Source organism: Saccostrea echinata, unplaced genomic scaffold (genome assembly GCF_033153115.1).
Source record: "Saccostrea echinata isolate AGI-Se365-2 ecotype Australia unplaced genomic scaffold, CSIRO_AGI_Sech_v1 ptg000014l, whole genome shotgun sequence".
Lineage (NCBI taxonomy): Eukaryota > Metazoa > Mollusca > Bivalvia > Ostreida > Ostreidae > Saccostrea > Saccostrea echinata.
Window position 1 is genome coordinate 610180 of NW_026889763.1, and position 24752 is coordinate 634931.

Genomic DNA, 24752 nt, shown 5'->3' on the forward strand with positions numbered 1-24752 from the left:
AGACTTTTTTTTCATTTGACTTTAATTTTGATGACTGATCTCGGATTGCTAACACTTATCTCAAAGGATGTTAAAGTGGCGAGATATTGAGAGATATTTTCTGTGATGGCATCCAAAGTATTTTAATAGGGAACAGAGCCAGTACATTTCTGTGTGTCTGGATCTTTCCCTGGGTTCTATTTCTGGAGGGTAATCTTGAAGTGAGAACATGTCAATTTATTATTTTAGATGCACACATAGTTTCACTGGCCAATTGGAGATACAGACATTCTGCCCTGCACTGATTATATAATGAAATGAAGTCTATAGATCCCTCTTTCTCTCTCTCCCTCTCTGTGTGTTTGTGTGATCTGCCTCATTTAAAAAAAAAAAAATGTTTAAGTTTTGAGCCAATCAGAAGCACAGGTTTATTTATAGCACTTGACGTTGTGTCTAGGTTAATTTCAGTGTGTTGAAGACACTTTTAGAGAGGAAGACATGGTGTTGTGAAGTGACAGTGTGTTAGAAAATATTCAGTGTACCAAGATGTTAACAGTAGAGATTTTCAGACAATGATCAAGACAGGTATGTATGTCCTTGTTAATCAATGTGTTATGAGAGTGTGTTAGTATAGTGGGAGATGTGACCTAAATCTACAGCCGACTGGCGGGATTACCAGTAGAATCTGTGGTCATTTAAGGTCAGCCGAGGACATTGGCTAGCCATTGGTCTGAGTTTTTATTGTGTGGTCAGTGGTTTTACCTTGCAAATGACCACAAAGCAAGTTTGGAGGGAAGGCATTGTAAAATGAAAGCTGCTATCTCTCTCCCATTGATTTGTGGGTAAAAAGAAATACAAAAGAAAAATGTCGTCAAGTCCGTACTTTTAGATTTTCAGTGTTTGGTTTTATACAGTGGATGGCTTTATGTGTTGTAGTAAATGGGACGGAAAAGGTATGAGATGTGTACAAACTACAGATTTTAATCTTTGTGGAAAAACTGAAAGAAAAGAATTTGATAGGGGTTTGTCGAAATAGGAGCTTAAGGGAAGTAGTTCAATTTGTATTTCCTCATTTAAGGAAGATTTGCACAGGTAGATCATTCAATAAAACATGCACGTGACCAAAAGAGAGAGAAAATACATGCGCATTAACATTCACCAGAAGAAATAACACATTTTACTTGTGTTGTAATATCTGATCCTGCATGCTTTTCGGTGCTTTAGAATTTCTGCTCTCTGCTTAATGGCAGAACTTTACATTTCGAAAACATTATCGACGGTTGCCTAAAAGTGCTAGTATGCGTCAGTGAAGACATCTCATTAGAATTTTTCCATTCACCTGTTTTCTGCAAAAAGCCTTTTTTTTAAAAAGAATTTTTTTTTTGGTCCGAATGGTGGAGGTTTTTTTTTTTATAAAGTCAAGTCCAACAAAGGATGTGTTGACATTGTGCCGTGGGTAAGCATATTTCTTAGGTCATTGGCCCTTGGTCTGAAAAAAAAAATGTTTTTTTTTTAACCACTGTTATTGTAAACAAATTCTTTCAATTGACACCTACATTCTTTAATCAAATCTGTAACAGTTAATGATGTATTTCGAGAATCCTGAACAGTTGTTAAGTTTGTTGAAAGGAAGTGCAGTAGGTGACAAATCATGTTTTCTTTTTTGTTTTCCTAGGATGTGTTAAAAACTGCTATTTACATAGCACCTGCCTGTAATTAATAAAATCAAACCAGCATGTATTTTTTCTAGTGGTGTTTTTTATCAGAATTGGTGGCAATCAAATTTCCTGTTCAATCGCAATTAAGTCCTTGCCAGAAATTAGGGAAATTAATCAGCATAATTCACTCTCGCTGGAAAATCCCATTAAAAAATCAGTGTAAAAGATTAACAGGATTATCCCCTTCTTTCATTTAAAAGAAAAACCCTCTCTCTGTTTGTTATTGTTGCACTTCTTGTGTTTCTGCCCGATAACTGCTTTTTAAGAGAAATTTTTAAAAATAGAGGGATAAAAAAGCTGTGATGTCGTGCTATCTGACTGAAATCTAAAACCTCTTGCCATCGATTTGTGATTCACCCTAGCACCTGAGACATCCGAGTGAGGGATATTCGCCTCGGACCCGGGCCTCGCCATTTCACCTGTGATATATTTGAGCTGAGCTCTCAGTTGTCGATCTAGAGATGAGCTGCTTCATTAAATTTTGTTTTCAACGTGCTCGGCTGTGATATACCCAGATCAAACAGTTGTGTGTAGACTGCTGAAGAATGATAGTCCCCTTAGGATTAGTTGATTATAGGAAAATCATTGATTTTTTAAAGTTAATGTAATGTATATAAGGGACTTGTTTTTCAAAGGCTTGAAATAGAGAGTTGTAGAGATTATGAATATTTTATCTGATATGATAGAATACCGATGTGAGAGGGTGATAATTTTTAAAAACATCATGAAGTGATTAATTAACATAAATTGTATGTGAAGTGTACAAATTGATGCAATATGCCATATACAGAGATGTAAAAAAAAATTTTTTTTAGTAATAACTTTAAGATTTTTTTTTTTTTTTACAATGTAGCCTTAATTGAGACTATAATGGGGTGGGGTTGAATACATTAATAGGAAACATAAAATAATTAAAATTGAATAACGCATTTAGATGTTGAACAAAGAGGGCCCTTCACAACCATTTTATTTGAGCTGATCAAAACTTTTTTTTTATCCAATGTATTACTCCTAGTTCCTAAATTTTGTTTAGAACCCTTCATAATTAATATGCTTACTGGAGAATTATCAAGTACATTTCAGAAATGTCCGCTTTTAAACATTCTCAAGAGTATACTTACATCAGTGAATAAGAATATTAGGAGGAAACGAAGGCAGGAGAAATGTGCTCTTCAAAATATTATGTTGGAGGGAAAAAAAATTCCTCCACTTATTAGTATCAGATGAAAACAGAAAATTCTACTATTAGCGCTGTGTGGAATCTTATGTAAATAGTAAACCTAGCTGGGTTACAAAGATTGAATCACGGATCAGACCACTGTTGGGGTTCTGATCAGGAAAAAAAATTCGGTGTCTAGAAATATTGTTTACAGTATTTGCCTGATTTTGTTTTTATCCATGCTGGGAATTTGACAATTTTCACTTTGCTAAAAGGAAGAAGTTTTTGCTATTGAATATATTTTACTTTCTTTTTTTAGGGATTGGGATTTTAAAAGAAAAGAAAATCATTTGTTCTCTGTCTTTTTTGGACATAGGGAAATAAAGGCAGCTCATTAGAAGCGTGTTTATCTATGCTTATCTATACAGGAAGAATTTCTTGACAGGAGGAGGAAATTTTAATGTTATTAATTTCTCATTTTACAAAAAAAGTTAATATTTAAGATTTTTTAAATATTTAATCCAGCAAATCAACTCTGAAAACCTGTCACTTAAGTATTTTTTTTCCCTTTCATTATATCCGGGTATGCGGGAAATCAGGATATTTTAATTACTGGCACTTTTGTAAATTCAACACGGAGATATTTACTTTTCAGTGTAAGGTGAATAAAATACATCCTAAATACTGCTTTTAATGTACAGTTATGTGTAAATACAGTTTAGGTTTTTCATTTTTTCTATGTCACATTTTGGGTTTATTTACATAGGGTGGCACTGAATAGACCATGTATTGCAAAGAGATTCACAAAAAATTGAATTCAGAGGGAATTTTACATTGAAATTAAGGACTCGCTTAACAAAACCTTGAATATAGATTTATTTTGTACTGGGATTATAAAATCCAAAGTCTGTGTTAAAATAGGGAAGATTTAATGGGTATGGGGCTCACTTGAAATATTTTTAGCTTAATAGACTGCATTTATGAGACATTATCCCAAAACTATGAGAAAAGGTAGCTATGGAGATCATTTAAACTAAATTCGTAAAACCAGAGAATGGGTGGACATTAATGTCAGTTTGACAGAATTAACCTAGGAAAGATTATATCTATTAAAGAAAATGGTTTAAATTTTATGCGCAGTCAAGATGTCTTAACATTTGAACAGAGATCTATATAAATGTGGATGCTATAGAACCTGTAACTTTTTCAGATGCAAGTCCATTAAAGGTTTTACTTTTCTACTTATTGGTGATACATATAATAATTTGGTCAACAGAAGTGCTACAAAGTGCAAAGTGAACAACACAATGTTGTAGCACTTGTGAAACCAGTTATGGTAAACTTGACAGAAGACGTTTTGATTGGACGATGTGTTTGCCCTCAAGATGAGGTTTCTGCCAGACACGACACTCCATTTTGTTGTCTGTAATCCTATGTCGAATTTAATTATCCCAATTGATTAGGCACATTGAGACGGGTAAAACAGGACGTCTTATGTTTGAAGAAAAGAAGATGTTTATTTTAGGTTGGTCTATGTCAATAGCTTTAGCTGATCATGTGACATTGTCATGGAGAAGGGAAAGATGTCGGAGAATTCTGTTTGCCGAGATTTTGTTGTTGAACAATATATCACCAAAAGAACTGTTACAACTCTTTGTTCAGGGTCTTCTCGGCATTTGCTCTCATGTGGAACATTTTTCTGTTTCCTTTACTCTCTTGTCAGCAGATATTTAATAAAACAAAAGAAAAATAAATTTCTGAATTTATTACAGACATGTAAATGCTTGAAGACAAAGAGCATCTATTGTCAGTTGTTTCACCCCCCATGCAACGCCAGGAAATATTTCTTGTCATTAATATTGTTTCAAGTTCAAGACATTGGTGCCTTGTTCTATTTCAACAAGGAAATATAATCCTTTGAATTTACAGACAACATTTTCTTCCTAATCTTGAGTTTAGTCTCAAACTTGATTTTTCAAATTCTGGGCTGCCAAGAACATTTTTCGGTGTATAAGGAAGAAAATATATAGATTGTTGATAGATGAAGTAAGGAATGGCAGTTCAAAAAGATAAACCAATGCTGTAGGCTCATTTTGGTATATAAATTAAGTTTCAAGCATTCTGTCATTTCTGGAAGTAATTTTTCTGACGTACACATACAAAAAATGAAAAGAAAAGTTTTCCCGGCTTTCTTTTAGTGCCCACAATCTACGGCTTTTCAGAGAGATGGCCCTGTCACTGCTATATCCTGTTATGCAATCATATTCATTAGTGGGCACTCCAAAGTAATTTCAACTGTAACCAATTTAGAATGTTTGGGCGAATTTCCTCTCTGCAGTTTAGGCATTTTATTAGAACCTGTCATAAAGTGGGAATTCTATCTTCTCATTAGGGCAAAAATAAAGTTTCTTTTTGAAAAAAAGTTCACTTGTAGGCTTCAAAGGCAGAATGTGTGCCCATTAATTTATTTCCTTTCCAGTCAGTTCAAAAGATAGAGAAAAAAGTACTTGAACTGTTTTGTGTTTTGTAATATGACCAGTTAAGATTTATGGAAATCATAAATAAATGGCTACCATTTTAAACCTGACATCATTAATCAATTTCAAGTCATTAATCAGTCCTATATTTTAACGACCCGGGCTTTTCTGTAAATGGTTACATAATGCCACTGTCTAGAAACTCTAAAGTCTAGATTTGGGGCTTTTTGCAGGTTGCATTAAATTCCTCAGTAGTCTGGCAAATGAAAATTATGCTATGATTGGTTGCTAGGCAAATAAGGAAAAAAACAAAGACGAGACAGGAAGAGGTTTGTCGGGATTCGTGTGCAGACCTTTTTCCGAAGACATTTATCACCCACTGTCTGCATTTACGTCGCATCGTTCAGCTTGCGAACGGATACATCTTTTCCTTCATTAATTGTTTGTTTGGATTTTCTGTCTAGGCTACACAAAAGAGTTTGCACCTTTTTTCTCCCCTTTCTCCTTTCCCTTTGTATGACTGTTTGTATGTTTAGCATGTACATAGAGATTTAAAATTTATACTGCACCGAATTGCATTAGGATTGCCTCGTAAATTATGTAAAAGCGATAGACGCAGAGAGGAGCACCTGTAGATCATTTGCATGAGGTCTCTGGGTGTATATTGTATCGCTGATGATGTCAGTTACCTTTTGTTTTCAGGGGACCCCGGACCTTGGACGGCAGATGTAGCATTTTTTTGATGTAGCTGTTTTTATGTGGAAGGCTTGTTTGGGGGGCAACAGATGTAGGTTGACCAGCATTTGATCTTTGAACTTTAATCATAACAATTAATGGCTTTGTGACTACCATGGACTTTGGGTCAAACCCAGTTTGAAAAAAAAAGTACCATGTATCTCATTTAGATGAAGCAACAAAGCATCTTTTTAAAATGAAAGATATTCACTTCTCTTTTTTTTTAATTTCACAGAAAATTTGATTACGTTGACAGCTAGACGAACTGGAAATTTTTTGACATTATCATCCAAATCGAACCACTGCAGTGCATAACGTCTACATTGTGTGTTTATTCAGAGGAAGAAAAAATATTATATTGTTTGCAAAACACAATTAAGATTTATTGCCATGATAAAGGGGTCCATTTTGTGTCTGGATATGGTTGATGAAAGTCTAGACGTGCTCATATAGCTATAATTGTATGGAGTCAATGAGCCCAGCTCTAGTGAATTTATATGTATTAATCAAATGCTAATTTGCTGCATGTTAAAGCTTTGTGTTCATCAATCAAGCCTGTTGACACATATCAAATCTCATTATATTGTTGTACAACACTCCGATCTGTATATAGACTCCAGCACAAACAACCAATAGACACTGAAATGGTAGAAAATAACCCTCCTAGCTCTTACCACCCCCCAGAAACAATGAGCGGACATTAGGCAGATGTGGTTATCATTCATTTGGAGGATTATTGATTTGGGGGGATTTTCATTAACTTGGTAATCAACTCACCTGTGTGTAGAAAGTATAGGTAATTGTAGTGTGTATGTTTATGTCATAGATGAAAATTCCGAGGATGGACGATTTCACTTTTATCTATAAGTGTTTTGCATAAATCATTCCAACGGAAAAATAAAAATGTAGTTAGATATTTATGTCTTCCATTATGATTATACATAATGATCTCATTCACCCATCATTCAACAATTAACTAAAACATACAAGTTGTAGGACTGTAGATATTTTTTTGAAAGGTACGTGACTCTAAGCTTTCGCTTCCTCTTTATGCAAGCGTTACGTACAAAACCTTATTTTAATATTCCATCAAATCTAGAATGTTCTAAACACAGGAACTACTTTTTGTTTGACAATCCCCTGACTATTTCATAATATAATCATGCTTGTGAGAATTTTTTTTTTTTCATTTAATTTGCATTTTGTAAATTGCCACAAGGAAAGGAGAACGAAGTGACTCAATGTGCTCGGTCAAAGGTCATATGACATAATCAACCCACATTGTCTGCAAGCCATATTTGATAACCTTTGAATTTTGACCCTAGGATCACCTCAGAGAAGATAAGATCGATTTTATTCCATTTTGCAGTAATTTTCGGTTTTCTGACTTGTACTAAAATTCCTATTTTTGTATGCAACTCTTGTTAACACATGTTAAAAGAAAATCACATTTCCTTTTTTCCTAAGTTGTCTTAATAACTGTTGAGTGCTATCAAACTTCTGCAAAAAGTGAAGTGGCATTCCCTCCATACAAGATTATAACTCAAAGATTGCCATTAACGAAAGAAAGTCTGCTATATTTATATTTGTCCACTGGATGTAAGTAGGTTGATTTAAAAAAAAAAAATCTCGCCCTTTCAGAGTTGACTGTGTGGTTGTTTATTCACAGACCAAAGTCTAGAGTGTTTTAAATGTTCAATAGTCATATCCGTCTGTCGCAAAAATTCAATAGGGTCTAATCCTGATTAAGAGTTCATGGCCGTGATTTTTTGTGTGTTGGTAGAAGGTTAGTGCAGCATGGCCTCTATATATTTGACAGGCATGTGGAATGGTGTGTTGATCTTTTAATTTTGCAACGCTAGATAGTCATCCTATGGAACTTTAAGCATATGTTTATCTTTTGAAGTCAATTAATTCTAAAAAACCAATTTAGCAACCAGATTTGTAAATAATTTACAGTGCCAATTCTTAAATGATTCCTAATGGCTTTTTTTTTTAATGATTTGGTTCAATGCATATATATTCTTTTAAAATTTCTGAATGTTTCTGACTCATACATCAGAGATTTCTATTTATTGCAATTTTTTTGTTTTTGTTTTTTTTTGGGTTTTTTTTTTTTTTTAAAGAAGAATTATTAAAGTAATATTTTACTTGTAAATGTCCACGAATGGAATATTAGTATGCTTTAAATGAACACTGAGCAGGCCGGTGTATTATTTGTTAAAAAAACCGTAATTATTTTGAAGAATTTGAAATTTTAGTTTATTTTTAAGATTTTTCCTTGGAATTCAAATACCTGAGATATAACTGAGCATCTTAATTTGTGGTTTGCAGTATCTAATAAATTATAATGAGCATTGAATTAAATCCACATTAATGTATGAATTTAAATCTTTTCAAACTTATTTTGCATCTGAAAGAAGAACCAAATTAACTGATTTTTATTGCCACAATGAACTATTTAAAAAATCTTATTTCCCTGACAATTAAAATAAAATTGCTCTGGTAATTTAAATTTTAATTCCAAGGTCATAAAATTTACAACTTTTTTCTGCATCATGTTTATAAAACCCTTTGAGTAGGTGGTGTCAAATTTTACCCTGAAATACTGTTTACCTTGCATAGCTAATGTGCAATGTGCGTAGGGTATTTAAAATAGAAGTTGTAAGCAGTGTTAACTTCTTTTTCATGGTATGCACACATAAAGAATTACTTCTTTATAATAGCTTTTTGTCTGGTTCCTATGTTGGACACTTTAGGAAAGTATTATATGTGTTTTTTAAATGGGTTCTTGACACTACCTTGCCATGCATGTATTAACCAAGAACATGCAAAACCAGTCTTTGGGAGTTTTATAAAAAAGCAAAGAAATATCACAATATCATCTGAACCCTGTTAAGTATTTAATATTGGCTGTCTTTCAAAAAAAAAAAAAAAAAAGACGACGACAACGTACGACACAACGTATTAGCAAAAAGAAAACGTGTTTTCTCTGATAAATAATTTACCCCTTTTCGTCATAATAAAAAAAATGTTATGCATCAAAGACTATAGTGTCTCATACTGATGTCACCAGGTTAAGAGACTAGGGAGACAAAAGTTTCATCTTCAGGTGCCTCGTTGACGTTTACTGATTCGTTTCTGTCATTGATTTTCAATGTCTCTGTGATCTGAGTTAAGTTTACTATACTCCAGAGGAATTGAAAAAATAAACCAAAGACAACATCATTTCTCATTGTCTTTATTTCTCATCAAAGATGAAAATGCACTAGCTCTTCAAATTTTCATTTGCACGAATTCAAAAATTTCAGAAAAATTATTTCTTTTGTGTGTGTGTGTGTGTGTGTGTGTGCTTCAGGATAGAAATGTCCTAAGTTGTCTTCATCGGGGCCTGAATTTGTAAATCTAAGATGAGTTGGTATAAGTTTAGGTCTTTCCTATGGCACCAACTTCCACTTAATGCATTATATCTCAAAATATGGCATTAACAATTTTCTATTTAATATATTTTGACTATAAAAAACACAAAAGAGTTTGTTTTCTTTTTTTTTTTTTTAAAAAAAAAAAACAGTCTCTGCATATTTCTTGCCTTGTATGGAAGAAAATATTAATCTATAGAATTTCTTCTTTTTAAATCATATAAGTCTTTTTCCTTGTTATCATTATAAGTAGGTTTCAAAGCGTGTCATATCATATGAGCTCAGCCTATAATGCCCTATATCTTATCAATAATATTTTTTGAACAAATAAGAGTCATTCTTTTTTTGTTTTGCTATTCGTAACAAAGAAAAGAAAATAAGAGTGTCGCTCAGTCCAACATAATATTGCGCCATTTCTGCAGCAGCCAGCTATTTTCTCCATGTACGCCTTGTTTTAGTCTTGTATCATTGTCTCTGTGTAATTGTCTGGGAATGCCAAGTTTTCAGTGACAGAAGCTTTATGAAGATATTTTAGGAATGTCGTTAGACTTCTTATGTGCTGATTTACCACTCTCTATAGGAAAATTTCGCAGCATCAGATTTTGTAGCTTCTAGTTATGTTCCACCATTTGTACTACTATGCAATATGTGATAATTTAGTTTGGATTGAAATAGTGGACATTACGAAAAGGCAAAACAAAATAGTTATCTAATCTGTAGATAACTAACAATTTTCAGGTCCATTTGAAGAGAAAGCACGGCCATTAACATGGAATTTAATTTTCCCCTCCCCACGTCTGCTGTTCGTCAATTTTAGGTCACTCTGACATTTTCATAAATCAGTGCTGCAAAAGCATGATGTGAGAAGACCAGCTATAGCATGTATGGAGGTTAAAAAACTACACATAAAAAAACAGAAGTTGCGCATACTTGTGTAAAGTTTTTATTTTATGACCTCTAGGTTAATAGCCTTTTTTACTAATGTGAAACACATTGTCTGTTTCCGTAGAAAGGCACTGATCTTGGGATTTTTTTTTTTTTTTTGGTGAGAATAGTTATTTATTCTGGTCACATGTTTTTGAAATTTTCAAAAGAAATTAAGGGTGCTGACTATTTATTATGAGTTTTTATGGTTCATTCTAGAAGGGGAGGGGTTGATTTGTTACCAGGATATATTAAATGTTTGGTGCATGGGTTGTGCTCACATGTTGGTTAAATTGAGTATGCAGAATATTTCAGAAGCACATGAATGTTAAGTGATTTAAGAGCCTTTATGGAGAAGGAAAGGGGCTTTTTACATCTTAATGCTATGAAAATTGAGAAGTTTATCCTCTCAAAAAAGTAAATATATTTATTATTATTTTTTTATTTTTTATTTATTTTTTAATTTATTTATTTATTTTTTTATATATATATATATATAGTTTTAGAATATTTCAAGGCAGATAGATCTATGTAAAATTTCTTTATCTTTATTTCAAAAAAGAAAAATTAATTTCACAAAAATGTTTTTCACTTAATACTTGCTATTTTTTTTTCAGAGCAAAAAAAAAATAGTGCAAACATTCAGATAATTTCCCCTTATTTACTTTCTTTCTTTTTTTTTATTCTGCTTCGGAAAGATTAGATATATACGAAACAATAACGTTCCTGGAGTGAAATTGATGATGGCACTAAGAGTACTGCTGTCAGGTTTCCCCTGATAAATCGGAGCTGTTTTCATTTCTACGTCTTCTTCCTACTTGCATTGCCAAAATGTTTAGCGTATGAATACTGTTAAGCATTCCAACAGCAAAACATAGGAATGACTGGCATCTCTCCCTGGCCCTTGGTTTCCTTTGGCTTGTTTGCATGCTCTTGTATGTTTTGGCGTAAAGATGAACCATCATGATTAAATGTATAAATAAAGTGAAAGGCAGTTTTATTTTTAGAGTTGAAAAAATTTTGGAGGGGCATGACTTGTGAGACTATTTTGGGGGGTTATTTTCAGCATTTAGATATCAGCAAAAAGCACAGTGTTCAGAACATTGGGGGGAAAAACAACATTCAGTGTCTGAATCATTGTATAATAACACATGGAATTTTTTCTTTACCAAAAAAGCTGCAATTGTATGATTTGAGACTCACAGTTGTATGAAATCTGTTCACATGCATAAACTGTTCCGTTAATGAGCCATATTATGAAGAAGGTATGTATACATAACATTCACATCCTTGGGAAATATTGATCTTTTCGTCTGATATGTTTTCTTAATAAACATATCCAGCCATGACTGACTCTTTGTTGACTTGATAGCCTTCTAACACTTAATTGTTTTGGTAGCCAAGTATATTATATTAATGCATTATTAGGGACGGAGCGCCATATACTACAAGGTCTTCATTCTGGGCCTTGCTCCGATGTTATTTAATTATTTATACATTCTACGATTAGATATCATTTTAATGGAAGTCTCCTTAAATTACAGTGAGGATTTTTCATTGTATTTCTTACGACTTCCTTAGTTTCGGCTCAATAAAATTTTCTAATCTGATAAAATATTCATAAAAGTACAACAGAGGTGGCAACAGTCCTGTGTGTTCATAAAATCATTAAGAAAATTGTACACCGTCTTCAGTGTTATCTATTTGCCCAATGGCCCATCACAAGATTGACTCCGAGTTGTTTTATACATTGCATGAGATCAATATGTATTTTTAAATATATACATGAGGACAAATTAATATAAGGTATAAACATGACTTTTAAAAAAAATTATTTTGAGTTAATTTTCAATATTATACTTAATCTGAATGCTAATTGATATAAAAATGTAAACACAACATAAAATTGACCAATTGAAATTGTAAAATTGTGTATATAGATGTATGGTCTAGTTAAAATTGTTTCATTCTGTTCAAAATTCTTTTTTCTCATATTGAAAACTGCTGTAACAGCTAGTATATATTGGATTTTAATAAATGAAAGGAAGCTAAAAATGGGGAGGGGGGTGTAAAACAGTGGTATTAACTACAATGCATAAAACACTACAGTTGCATCATGTTTATTATGTGAAATATACCTGCTTTGCACCTTTTATTATTCATGTGATAATGAGTGTCTTTTACAGTCTGTTTTAGCTTTACAACATGAAGTTAAGGGATTTGTTTCTCTCTGTGATTAAATATTAAACTTTATGATCAAAACGCCACAATTCTTTCATCTTCTGAATGAGATGTATTGGTCAGTTTGTAGGTGGAATCAACATCATATACAAACATTCATTAACAAACGAAACTTCTTTTGTGGGATTGGATGTTTTTCTTTTCAGCAAATTTATTGCAAAGGATTTATTTTTTTTTTTGATTTTTGAAACTAATGGCATTAGATAAAATGTAAAGGTGATTTAAGAACAATCATACTTTGCAGTGCCATGATGATTTTTCAAAATTCACTAATGGTGTTTTATAAATCAGAGAGTGTTTTGAAAATTTGTTTTCTCAGCTTTTGGTGATTCATATGTCATGGCGAATACAATATGACTGAAAAACCAAAAAAAAAAAAAAAAAAAAAAAAGAAGAAAGAAATACTAATTTAATAGCACTTATATTCACATTCTGAATGCATATTACATGTATTTTTTTTTTTAACTACTTGAAATTTTAAAGATTTTAATAATCTTTTTTTAATCTTTTTTTTAATCTTTTTTCCCCCTTAAGAATAATCCATCAATATGACATGCTTTGATGGCACATGTTTGTTGCATTAATTCTTACACATCAATTTCAAATGTCGCAATAAGGAGTTTTAAAAGGAAAATAACAGATGAACATAAAATATTAGTTAACTGGAGTAAAGTACAGTGGAACCTCCTTAATACAAATGCAAATAATCCAGACACTTTACTTTTCAGTTGAAATTTATGAGGAATGTACAATTTGTATTTATGTATATGAACAAAATTAAGTATGTTTCTGTAATCCAAATGCTTCTTTAATCCAGACAATTTGCTCGGGAACACAAGCGTCCAGATTAATCAGGCTTTACTGTAAGTGTTTTTGAGATTGGAAAAAAGGGGGGAAGCATTAATATGAATTAATTTCAGAGACCAAGTGGCAATTATATTTTAAGGAATGGTTAGGGACTTTTTAAAACAGTGATAATTAGGAAACATCATGGGTCTGGCAAATTACTGTCTAAAATTATTTTATATTTTTTCGAGAAAAGTTTTCCTTTGTAACCTGAATTGTTTTCTCTCATATGGAGAATTAAGTTTTACTTAATATTCAGTTGAGATGTCTATGTTTTAACTTTTCTTGTTGAAAATTTAATTGTTTTACTATATCTGGGGAAAAAAAATATTTGTTTGAACACTTTAAAAAAAAATTTTGGGTCCTAAGTTACATTTTAAAAACTTTGAGACGGAAAAAGGGGGTTGGGGGGTGGGGAGAGAGAGCTGCAATGTCAAATAATAGAATCATGACAGCAACTTACGATTTCAGATTATTCAGTGTATTTAACATATCAATGTTCAAGATACCAATCATAATACAGTGCCTGGTTTTGACTTCTGTCACAGTTTTTTTCGTCATTTTTTTTCTTTTCTCTCATGGAAGTCGGTTACTGAATGTTTTATAAACTTTGGATCAGAAATAGATTTCTTACATACCCCTAGACCAACACCAATTAACAACAAAAATGATTTTAGCTTAATTACTTCTTCCAAACAACAGTGTAGAACACAGGGATTACACTGTTAAAGTGATTAAATCTATTGTTACTCAACAGTGGTGATTCAACTGAACCCTCCAGATCTAGTGAATCTTTGATGAGGGGCAGCGTTGGAGTCTGATGGAGAATTCTGACAAGTGTTCAGTAGGACTTTAATCTTCTTAAAGGAGTTATGTCAAACAGAATATTTACAGGCTTCTGGACCTGACGTCTTCCTGATTTCTTAATTAATTTAAAGAAACCTGTCTGTTTGTCTGTCTGTGTAGATTCAGTTGAATGTTAGGGGAGGTAATTAACTCTTGCTTGTCATTCTTTGATTTTCAAAGAATTCAAATTCAGTGTGAATATAAGTGTCAATTAAAACTAAGGGGTTATCTTTTATGTTTCTGATATAGCACTTTCTCTTTAATTGTGCATTGTCCAAATGCCGAAAGTCCTAGTCATCTTTGAAGTACCATGCATATCTGATTTTTTTTTACGATCTTCATAGTTTTCAGTTTGGTTAATATAAAATCATGTCCCAGCTTTCTTTATCAGATCTTGGTGGCATCCTCTTAATCGAGGTTTGATGTCAATTAATTTGAAAGGATAATGGTATGTTATGGGGACATTTTTTTGTTGTGTGCAAGCATGGTATTGATCAAAAATCAGGAACCGGCTCTCTTGGGATACCAGTAGAATCCTCTGCATAGGTATGGTAATTAATTAGTCTTAGCACCTTAGTCTAATGGGCAGACGATATGGACGTGAATCACTAGGATTATGCGGGAGATTTAGGAGGCTGATTCATTTTTGGAAATTAAAGAATAAATCAGAAGATTATTCTGTTGTCTGGGTGATACATTCATCAGTAATTTGTGATTTTGATCAGGCATTGTCTGTCTGATTTTGTTTCTGGAGGTCATTGAATTGTAGATAGAGGCAAAAAAAGCATTTGATCAACCCAGATCTGAAATAAAATTAAGCCTCTGATTGATCTTGATCAATTTTTCAATGTATCGAGAGATTCTTTTTTATTCTTTTGTTGCTATTCAATAAAATAGCATTACAAAGAACATTTGACATTTTCTTTTCGCAGGGGAAAAATTATATGATGGGAAATCAATGCTGTAAAATGATTTCATCACTGGCAGAATAGAGCATTATTGCGTCATGTTGAAGGTAGTGCCATTATGTAACTCAATCATGTGTTTGATTGGTGGCAGTGCCAGCGCCTTTGATTTGTGACTTGAATGTTTCCTGAACTTTTATGGTCCGTTAAAAGCTCTTGATAATTTATCCAATTTCCAGGTCCCCGAAAGGTGATATACATGTGCATGCATGTAATATTTGCCCATTGAACTTTTTTGTGGTTTATTTCTTGTTTTGGAACAATGTATCAGTCACCTTTTTTTTTGAAAATCAATTTGTCATTTGTCAGTTGATTTTTTTTTTAAATGTACTATGTGTTGCATTACTTATTTCTAAAATTGTCTGTGACAGTGTTAATCATAATCTAATATTAATTTTTTTTAATTTATTTTTTTTTCCTCTTTGATATTGTGGACAAGGTAATTTTGAGAGATACATTTCCTTTGAATTTTCTTTTTTTTATTTCTTCTTTTTTTTTTGACTATGGCATCATTTTACACAGATCACAAATGCTTTCAATTAAAAAGTTGGTGATGAAGGGATTTTTTCTCCCATTCTGTATTTATAGATCTTAAAATCTATTGGAATTTTCTTAACTCCTGAAGAGCTTATGAAATAGTAAGGTGCCCATTCATCCAATTGTCTGTTCATCTGTCTGTTAAAGTTTATCTATAAACATTTCTTTCAAAATGCCACTTCTCCAACAGTATTGGCCCAATTTCACATGTACACAAGTAGATTACTCCAAGATACATAATTCTGTATATCATTTCTTTACTTCATTGAATGGCATTGCCATGGTAACTGAGAATAGACATTTCTGTTGATTTCTCTGAAAAGGTTACTCCTACAGTTTTTGGTCTGATTTCAATAAAATTTTATGCAATAGACTTACCTCAGATACATTATTCTTTATATTGGTTTTTTGATTTTGTTGAACAGTTTTGCCATGGGTTACTAAAAATAGAAATTTCTATGGAAATTCTTTCAAAATGGTACTTCAACAACAGTTTTAGACCAATTGCAATATAAACTTGCCACACAAAGAAACTTAACCAAGGATCATTATTCTAGTCATGGCTGTTGCCACAGTTTTAAGTCCAAGTGTATAAACCAGTAGAGTTACAGTCTCATCAGAGACTGTGGTTTTTTTTAACCAATGAAATAAAAAGTGAAATAGAAAGATTTTATTTCCCTAAGGCATATTCAATCAGATAGTTTTCACATTTAAATGTCTATGATGAATTCTAATCTGAATTTTCTCTGCTTTCGGCTCTCGTGAGGTTAATCAATGTAAAAGAGAATGAATTTTTGGGGTGAGCAGAAAAGAGCAGTTAAATTGTTTGAGAGATGAATCATTGTTCAAAGCAATATAAGAAATGATGAAGCATTTCAATTCAGTTGATTGGTGTGTGTCACATCTGTAGCACAAAATCAGAAACCTGGCGACATATTGCAATCAATTCTAAACAGGTACTCTGCCCGCTGGCAGTGAAATGCAAAAAAGAGAGAGAGTGAAAAAAAAAAAATCCACTTCCATTTGATATTGCTTTCATATCCAGCTTCAAAAAGATACATGTGAAAAGTTTACCCACTAATAAATTGATACCAAGGGAAAAGTCGTGCTATTTTGCCGACAGTCTCCCCCAACTTTAAATGGCGAGGTATTGATCAATGATACTGTCAAGGAAAATCTAGAGAGAAACAAATTTTTTGGATCATGAATGAGAAAGAAAGATGTCCATAAATGTCTACCAATCTGGTGATCAGAGAATCGATCTGACATGGAATTACGCCAAGCACAAAAATCTCAAACCCACAATGCAAATTGATGAAAATGCAAATTTAAGTCTTGAAATCGGAGATTATTAGGTGTATTAGAATTCTTGGGGGTTTTTTTATTAGGAAATATAATCCTTGCAGTTCACATTCAGTTTCTCTTTATAATATTGCCTCTCTTATTTACATAATCTGAATAAGAAATTGATAATATTATGAACTCAGGCTTAATAATTTATAATTGATTTACGAGGTTAAATGAATTATTGAATCACTGGATATTTGATTTGAGCATCCATGAAACTTACAACCTATCTCAAACCTATAACTGCATAATTTTTTGTCTATTTTCATGTTTTGTTCAGGTTTCATTGTGAAAATGCACATATTGTCAATTAAAATGGCCTTTGTTGGGATCCGGGATTAGTGTCAATATGTGTCAATATATGTCCAAACAAGCTGTCATAAACAGATGCAATATCTATTACCATCATAATAGCTGAAAATGAGTCAAAGGTCTTGAGTTATTTATGTAAAGCACTTTGAAGAATATTGTGTTTCATCAGCTGGACTTAACAATAGATCAGATATTGAATGGCGTAGTGTATTTCCGAGGGGTTTCAATAAAGTTTTTACATTTAATATGATTGATTGGGAAGTTGATTACCCAGGGACATATGAGAAAGGTACACATTATATATCTATCAATAATTGAAACAGATCATGTGCTTTTTGTTTTTACAGTAGTGCCTTAGTCTGCACACACAATTCAGGAGTCCTTTTGCATCCTCTTAGAGTGTTGTCGATATAGGAGTCTTTTTTTTTTTGGCAGGGAAAATAAATATATACGTACCAATTTGTACTTTTTCTGGATCAAAATTGAAAATGTTCCTGTTGTACTTTCTCTCTCTCTCTCTTGATCGATCGATCGACATCCAGAAAATTTAATTGTCTTGATTTTTTTCTTTTCTTCCTTTTTCTCCAGCTTCCTTGATTTTCAATGCACTGTTCAAAGTATTTTAGAGACATTTAATCAAATTGTTCTTGGTTAAACTGAGTAATTTCCCTTTTTCTCTTGAAAATCTCAGTAGAAAAAAAAAACATGTCCCACATACCCCTTGCTGATCATTATAATTTTTTTTACTTCCATTCCATGTACCCTTTTAACTTGCCACCCCCACCCTCCTTCTCACCCTTGACCGGATCCCCCCCCCCCAACTTTACAGATGTTTATCCCATTAATGTAAACATGACTTTCTGTAAATCAGCTTTATACTTTCTGTGGCATAGTTTGCCTTTGTTTGATATGCAGTCCCCTGGATCATGTCAGTCAAGCAGGCCGTGTTTCCCTTTTAAAACCTTGATTACTTCTGTGTAGGGAGATATTGATTTGGTTGGCCTGTCGGGTTAATCTTAGATGCATCTTAAACATGTGACTTGTTGATTGTCTAAGATACCATTAATTGTAATTTTGAAGTGAGTGGAATAACATGTTGCAGTGATGCTCAGGTGAGACAGGTAAGCAGCTTTTCTGGGGCATGTGAAAGGTGCAGGGGAAGGGGGGGGGGGGGGAGGGATGAGTGTCGTATAGATCTTTTGGTAGTTTTCCTTTGTACAAAATTTAATATTGATACCTATTGAACAACTACTGTTAGGATATAGGAATGAATGGTGACATTTATGGAATTGTGATTACGTGTAGGGGCACATGGTTCTGGATTTAAAATGAAGACTGCAATATTAAGATCCTGCTAAGTTGTGTAAAAATCAACCAACTTGTAAAATAGGTGTGCCATTGATTTATTAGGTATTAGTCAGTTGGTTTATGAAGGACTATGCTGGAACTTCAAAGGTTACTTCATTTTCTGGAATCTGTTAATGAATAAAACAGTATAATATTTAGGACCCATATATGGCAGTATATTGGGGAGTTTAAAACAAGACAAGTGTGATGGATTTTATTATTATTATTTTTTTGAAAAGCTATTAAGGGGCAATCTTGGATTAGAAATTAGTGTGAATGTGATTTACAAGGTTTTTCTTGACTGTATTTTTTTTGGGGGGGGGGGGGGGGGGGGAGGGGTTACATATTTTTCATGATGGACTATTCACAATTCTTTAAAAATTAATATTTAAAAAAAAAAACCTTCTTTCTGAATAAAAATGATTTCAGAGGAGACTTTACATTTATAACATCCTTCAGTGTGATCGTCTGTGTGTTTTTTTTTCCCTCAGCACGAGTTCAAGGTAAGGCTAAGTGTTTGAGGAAGAGGTTGTTCCCAATAAGGAGGAGGATAAATAAGGCTCCTATTTAGGAATGTTTAAACAGGTTCTCTTTCGATAAGGACTCGTCTGTCACCAGACATTGTTTTACAATAGTGCGTAATACGCACAGGTTTTATGTTTAGTTTTATAGCTAGTACGGAATACATTACATGGTTTTAGTAAATGATTTATAGAAATTCAGTCATGAATAAAACTGGATTGTATAATTATACATGCAGTGCCTCTGCATATATTTAACTTGTCTGTGGTTTAAATTCATAGAAAAAGTGTGAGGATCTCGTAAAAGTACATTGTACAATTTATTCAGTACATGCCAATGTGGGCTATTTGAATTAAAATATTCCATAAACGAATTATTAATTAATATAATGGAAAATAATAACTTTTTTTGAAAAAGGAAACAATATAAGATAAAACTGTACATGTATTAAAAATTTTTTTTTTAAATCATGAAAAAAAGAAGAAGAAAAACTGCATTGTATTTTGTCAAATGAAAGTGTTAATATATTTATAATTCTGATGAGCAGCCATTATCAGTTAAGGGATCTTTTCTTGACTATAATACCAGGGGTTGTTAATGCAGACATACAAATCACGGACAGAAAAACCTAAATAAAAGTCAATTCATTGATGTGATATTATTAGATTATCGTAGACAGGACTTCGTTTCCCTGGAGGGCCATGCTCATTAATGAGGCTGGTTAATAATATACTGAAGCAAGAGCATTGCCACTTCATTATTCTTAGAATGTAAGGGGCAGATAATCCTATTATGTCGACCACACCATTCTATTTGTTGTAGCTTCAAATTTAAGAGGGATTTTTAAAAAAAAAAAAAAAAAATAAAAAAAGACAAGACTAGAGTATAAATGGGGTTCAGATGTCCATGCATTTGCATTTTTTGAAATGGAAAAATTTGGAAAAAAGTAATGGATCATTTAGATTACCTTAGTATCTTAGGTTGTAACATAAGGAAAAAGAATTTGTTTTTTTATCATTTGAAAAAGGACATTAAATCTCACATGTCACTTTTTTAAATACCCTTATTTATTTAAGGTAAAAGAATAAATTATAGGGTTACAATACATCTTGTTTCCCTAAGATGTAACTTCCTGGTGAATTTGTAAAGAAAAATGGGTTAATATTATTATCGGGTGTATAATGTCGCAGTAAACAGGGAAATTCACCTTGAAAGCAAATCTAAGCAACTGTCTTGCACAGGAAGTTATTGCCATTTTCTTGGGTAGATTTCATAGCACGCACAAACATTCTTCCCGTGGAAAAATTTAGACAAATTTTTTTAAACCTACAGTAACTAAGGTAAGCTTTAACAATAATTTTTTACTCAAAGATGTATGTAATTTTAAAATATGTACATGGTACATAATCAAGCGTCCATGTGTATCCTATAAAATATTCAGCAGTATAATTTTTTTTTTCAAACTTGTTTTAACCTTTGAAAACCATGTGTTGATCTTCCTGATTTCTTATTTAACACGTAATACTCCAATATTTTATTTCTGATGAATCCTTTTTAATATCTTTTTTTATTATTATTAAAAACGTTTAAAGTGCATGTGATTTAAGAAGTCTAAAAAGTCCATCCAGTCACTATCAGTGAACCATGCAATTAAATGACCACAAGTTTGTATTTAACCTTTCACCTGACAAAAGTCACAAGATAAAACAGCAGCATGGTTTATAAGCAGGTGAGGGACCCCGCATGTAGAGGGGAATCTACCCTCCATTATCTGAAGACCAGTGCTGATAACTAGACAGGTAATATTTACCTGAGGTTTTTATTGTGTTTGAACAGTGAGTCAGGGAGCAGTCTGTAATCTACCAAAAACTGTACAAGTGAATAGGAAGTCCTCCCTCTGGTGTCTTACAGAGGGCAGCCATGACAGTTTGTTTGTGCATCTTTAGAGGAAGTTTAAAAAAAAACATGTCTGATGACCCCGCATTATGTAATATGGGTCGGGTTTCTTGACTCTGGGAGATGCAGGTGCTGAAAAAGACTGTTTATGTAAGGTAACGAGATACCTTTGTAAACCTCTTTAATTTTCACCTATTGAAAATTTATCACCAGTAGCCTTTCTAACCTGTAAATCAATATGTCTTTTCATAAAACGGCTTTTTCAAGATATCAAATCTCAATATATCTTTCCAATACAAAAGTGCACCTTTAATGTGGGTCCGGATGAATGCACGGCAATTCTTGATGAATACCCAACACATAAAGGACAATTACACTGCCCTGGCGAGGCTTCTTGTCAAGAATTTAATAACTATTCACCCAACGGCAGTCGAGGGGTATATTAATGAGATGCTACCTTAAAGGGTGTTCTATTCTATTTGCGAGCTTTTGAATTCCAAGGTGTTTTTATCATGGCTTTTGTACTGGCCTTGAATTTATCATGTAAGCGTACAATGAGAAATTTTGGGTCACCATGGCATGTTGAGTCCATATCAGCACTAGTCTGTACTGTTTGATCGGGGATTACCGCGCCCAATATTGCAGCATAGCAATGTGATTTCAGAACGATTCTGGGTTTTACCACTTAATCTTGGACCCATTCAATGAAAACAAAATTAAGTGTGGGAAATCTGGCGGGAAAAAATAAGCCCTGGGACAACTGCAATGCATTATAGTGTGCACTTGTGAAACCTGTCATGTAAAAGGACATTTAATTTTAAAATTACAAGAAATGTAGACAGACATTGAAAATTTAAATATGATGAATCAACACAGGATTTAAGCGATGATATTGATAGCAACCTATACAGGTAAATTTCTCAGGTGTTAAGGCCTGATGTTACTTCATTTGCATGTTATAGAAATCTTGAATTCTGAGTGGAGTAGTTAATGTAGTTACAGTGGGACGTGCAAGTAGGTTTGTTAAAACAGCCGATAAGCCGGCACTTCCAGTGAAAGCGCAACAAAAAAACCATGAGGGTAGTTTGGATTGTCCGTGATAACATTGGAAACTTCTGTGTTTGAAGCAATGAGGGGTTAATTAGTCCAGTTTGTATGTTAATTAAGGACAAATTTTGATGAGGTAATACTTTTTTTTTTTACATGTCAAGTTATGAATGTCCATGTCTGTTACCATGTTGTCTGCTCTGTTTCGAATATAATTTGTTCTCAAATGACCCCATAGTGACTCACATTTAGAACACACCATCACAAGATTTTTTCGACAAAAAATGTCAGTTTCGAACATTTGAAATCTGTGTAGACATGGTGACCTCAAAGTCTTCAGCTTTTTTTTTTCGCTCCACAGAAGAGGTATAGGAATGTTTGTATTGTTATGTCACTGCGTGTGATTTTTGTTCACCCTTCCACATGCTGTTCTTTGGTACAAGTACGCACGTTGTACTGCTAGGTTACTGACAACAAGTAAACCGATGGAGGTATGTCTCGATTTCTATCACCTGTATCTGTCATCCCCCATTTATCCCCCATCTCTCTGGAATCTGGGGAGAGACTTCCTCCTCTCTTTGTTGGTGTTTATCTGATGTTGTTGATGATTCTAAGATGTGACAAGGATGATCCAGAAGCAGTGTAAAAATGCTGTTTCCTCCCCAAGTGAGGACTTTTTGTATCATTGTTCTTCCCTGAATCTTTGGAATATTAGTTCCTGTTGAGGATATTGGGTACTAGAAGTGTCTTTGGAGTTGTGATTGTGCATGTGAAGAATTCCATTTTTTTTGCACCTGATTAGCAGTGTAAGGTTATTTTTTTTCCCCATTTTTCTCTTTCTTTTGTAAATGAACTTGTCTGGCAGCCATAGAAATTGGAGAAGAAAAATATTTCCAATTGTGAGATAATTTTACAAGTTTTGTTTTTGAAGTGTATGATTCAGGTTTGGTTGTTAACATACTGAAAACAGCTGGAATATCCCAGACGTCTGAATTTTTTTCACTGAAAATTATACCCCACCATTAAATGAGCTGACATCTTTCCTCCAACAGTTTATGAAAATGAATGTATTTGTTTCAATATTCTGACAGCTTATCAAACCCTTGATATGATAAAGCGAAAGCCAGCAGGAGTAGGTGCAATTGAAAGTGATGAACAGTGGGCCAAGGGCCTCACTTTCATTTTTAAAATGGCTACCAAACGTCTGCTTAATTTCAAATGTGAGATTTTTATTTCACTACAGTTTTAAACCTGGCTTTTACCTCATCTTCAAGGAGATTATAAAAATTTGTCTGGAGTAGCAATATAAGTAGTTTTCCCTTTTGTGTCTGTTGAAAATAAATTTAATTTGAGGAAATTGAACTTGTTTATTATCACAGTTGCCATGTTAACTGAAAAAAGTGCCTGTTGAAGTAATTTGTCATTTAAGCCCATGTGACTTTTAGCTCTGTGTAATGAATTTGTCATTTTATTTTTATTTTTTTCTTTTGCAGATTATTCAGTGAAGTTTGGAAGAAATACAGCTCTGAAAAAACTTTTATCCCAGCTCAACGTCATTCTTCAATAGTGCACGTCATTTTGGATGTTTTATACACTTATTGATTATTAGTGGTTATATTTTAGTTTTTTCTTGTTAATTGCAATCGAGATTTTAAAATCCTCATTGACGACATATTCTATTTTCTCTCATTTTTTTTATTCACTGACGTTTACATTTTATTCGTGTACGGATTTTTTTGTGTGTTTGATTTATAAGAAACCCACAAGTCTTTCATTGGTGTGACTTCTTGTAATGGCCATGGTAAACAGTTTGTTAGCAATCGGAAGTAACGTGAAGGACTCGCGCTGGCTGACATTAGAAGTCTGCCGAGAGTACCAGCGCAATAAATGCACACGCACGGACACAGAGTGTAAATTTGCACATCCCCCGCCTCATGTGGAAGTTCAAAATGGCCGTGTGACGGCATGCTTCGACTCCATCAAGGTACGTAACTCTTAAGTCAGCTCTTGACGTGAATATAAAGTTCACTGAAACTTGCAATCTCACAACTCTTAGTCAGATAAACTCTCATGTTTAGATCTGAAGCTTTAAAACAAAAAATAATTTGCATTTTAATGTTTTGAATTTTTATTGCACTATTTTCATGGCATTTTCCATATTTGTGATGGAATGTGCTGAAAAGTCTTTTTCTTGAATTGGCTAAAATAATTAGATTTTTTTAAGTGTAATATAATACAGGCATCAGTGCATCAAATGAAAAAGAGATCTGTTTTAGATGACTTTGCATAGAACAAATTGGCAGTTTATTGCAGTCCACAGTCATTGAAACATTTAATCCATTTAGACCTTAGCTGCAATCTGGATAATCCACTTAGCAAGTTATTTAAATGTTGGTTTAACAGTTTAACAAGGAACTTGTGGTTATAATCCTATT

At 33.1% G+C, this 24752-nt stretch overlaps 1 protein-coding gene and 1 long non-coding RNA gene across 5 annotated transcripts in view; both read left to right on the forward strand.

The window, feature by feature from the left end:
* Positions 1-411: 411 nt before the first annotated feature.
* Positions 412-24752, forward strand: part of LOC133186595 (muscleblind-like protein 1) — a 62466-nt gene continuing 38125 nt past the window's right edge. For 2 of the 4 annotated variants that reach the window (XR_009721071.1, XM_061321820.1), the window contains exons 1-2: positions 412-564; positions 23811-24301. Coding sequence is in view for 1 of the 4 variants with exons in the window: in XM_061321820.1 (XP_061177804.1) it covers positions 24110-24301 (192 nt within the window). In the remaining 3 variants the exon portion in view is untranslated. Of the gene's footprint in view, positions 565-22335; positions 22454-23024; positions 23124-23810; positions 24302-24752 lie in introns of those variants that run through there. The other 2 variants (XR_009721073.1, XR_009721072.1) reach the window with 2 other exon arrangements.
* LOC133187085 (uncharacterized) lies at positions 6056-6984 on the forward strand. Its single transcript, XR_009721117.1, has 2 exons — positions 6056-6120; positions 6304-6984. It is a non-coding gene; the product is annotated as an uncharacterized LOC133187085 (long non-coding RNA).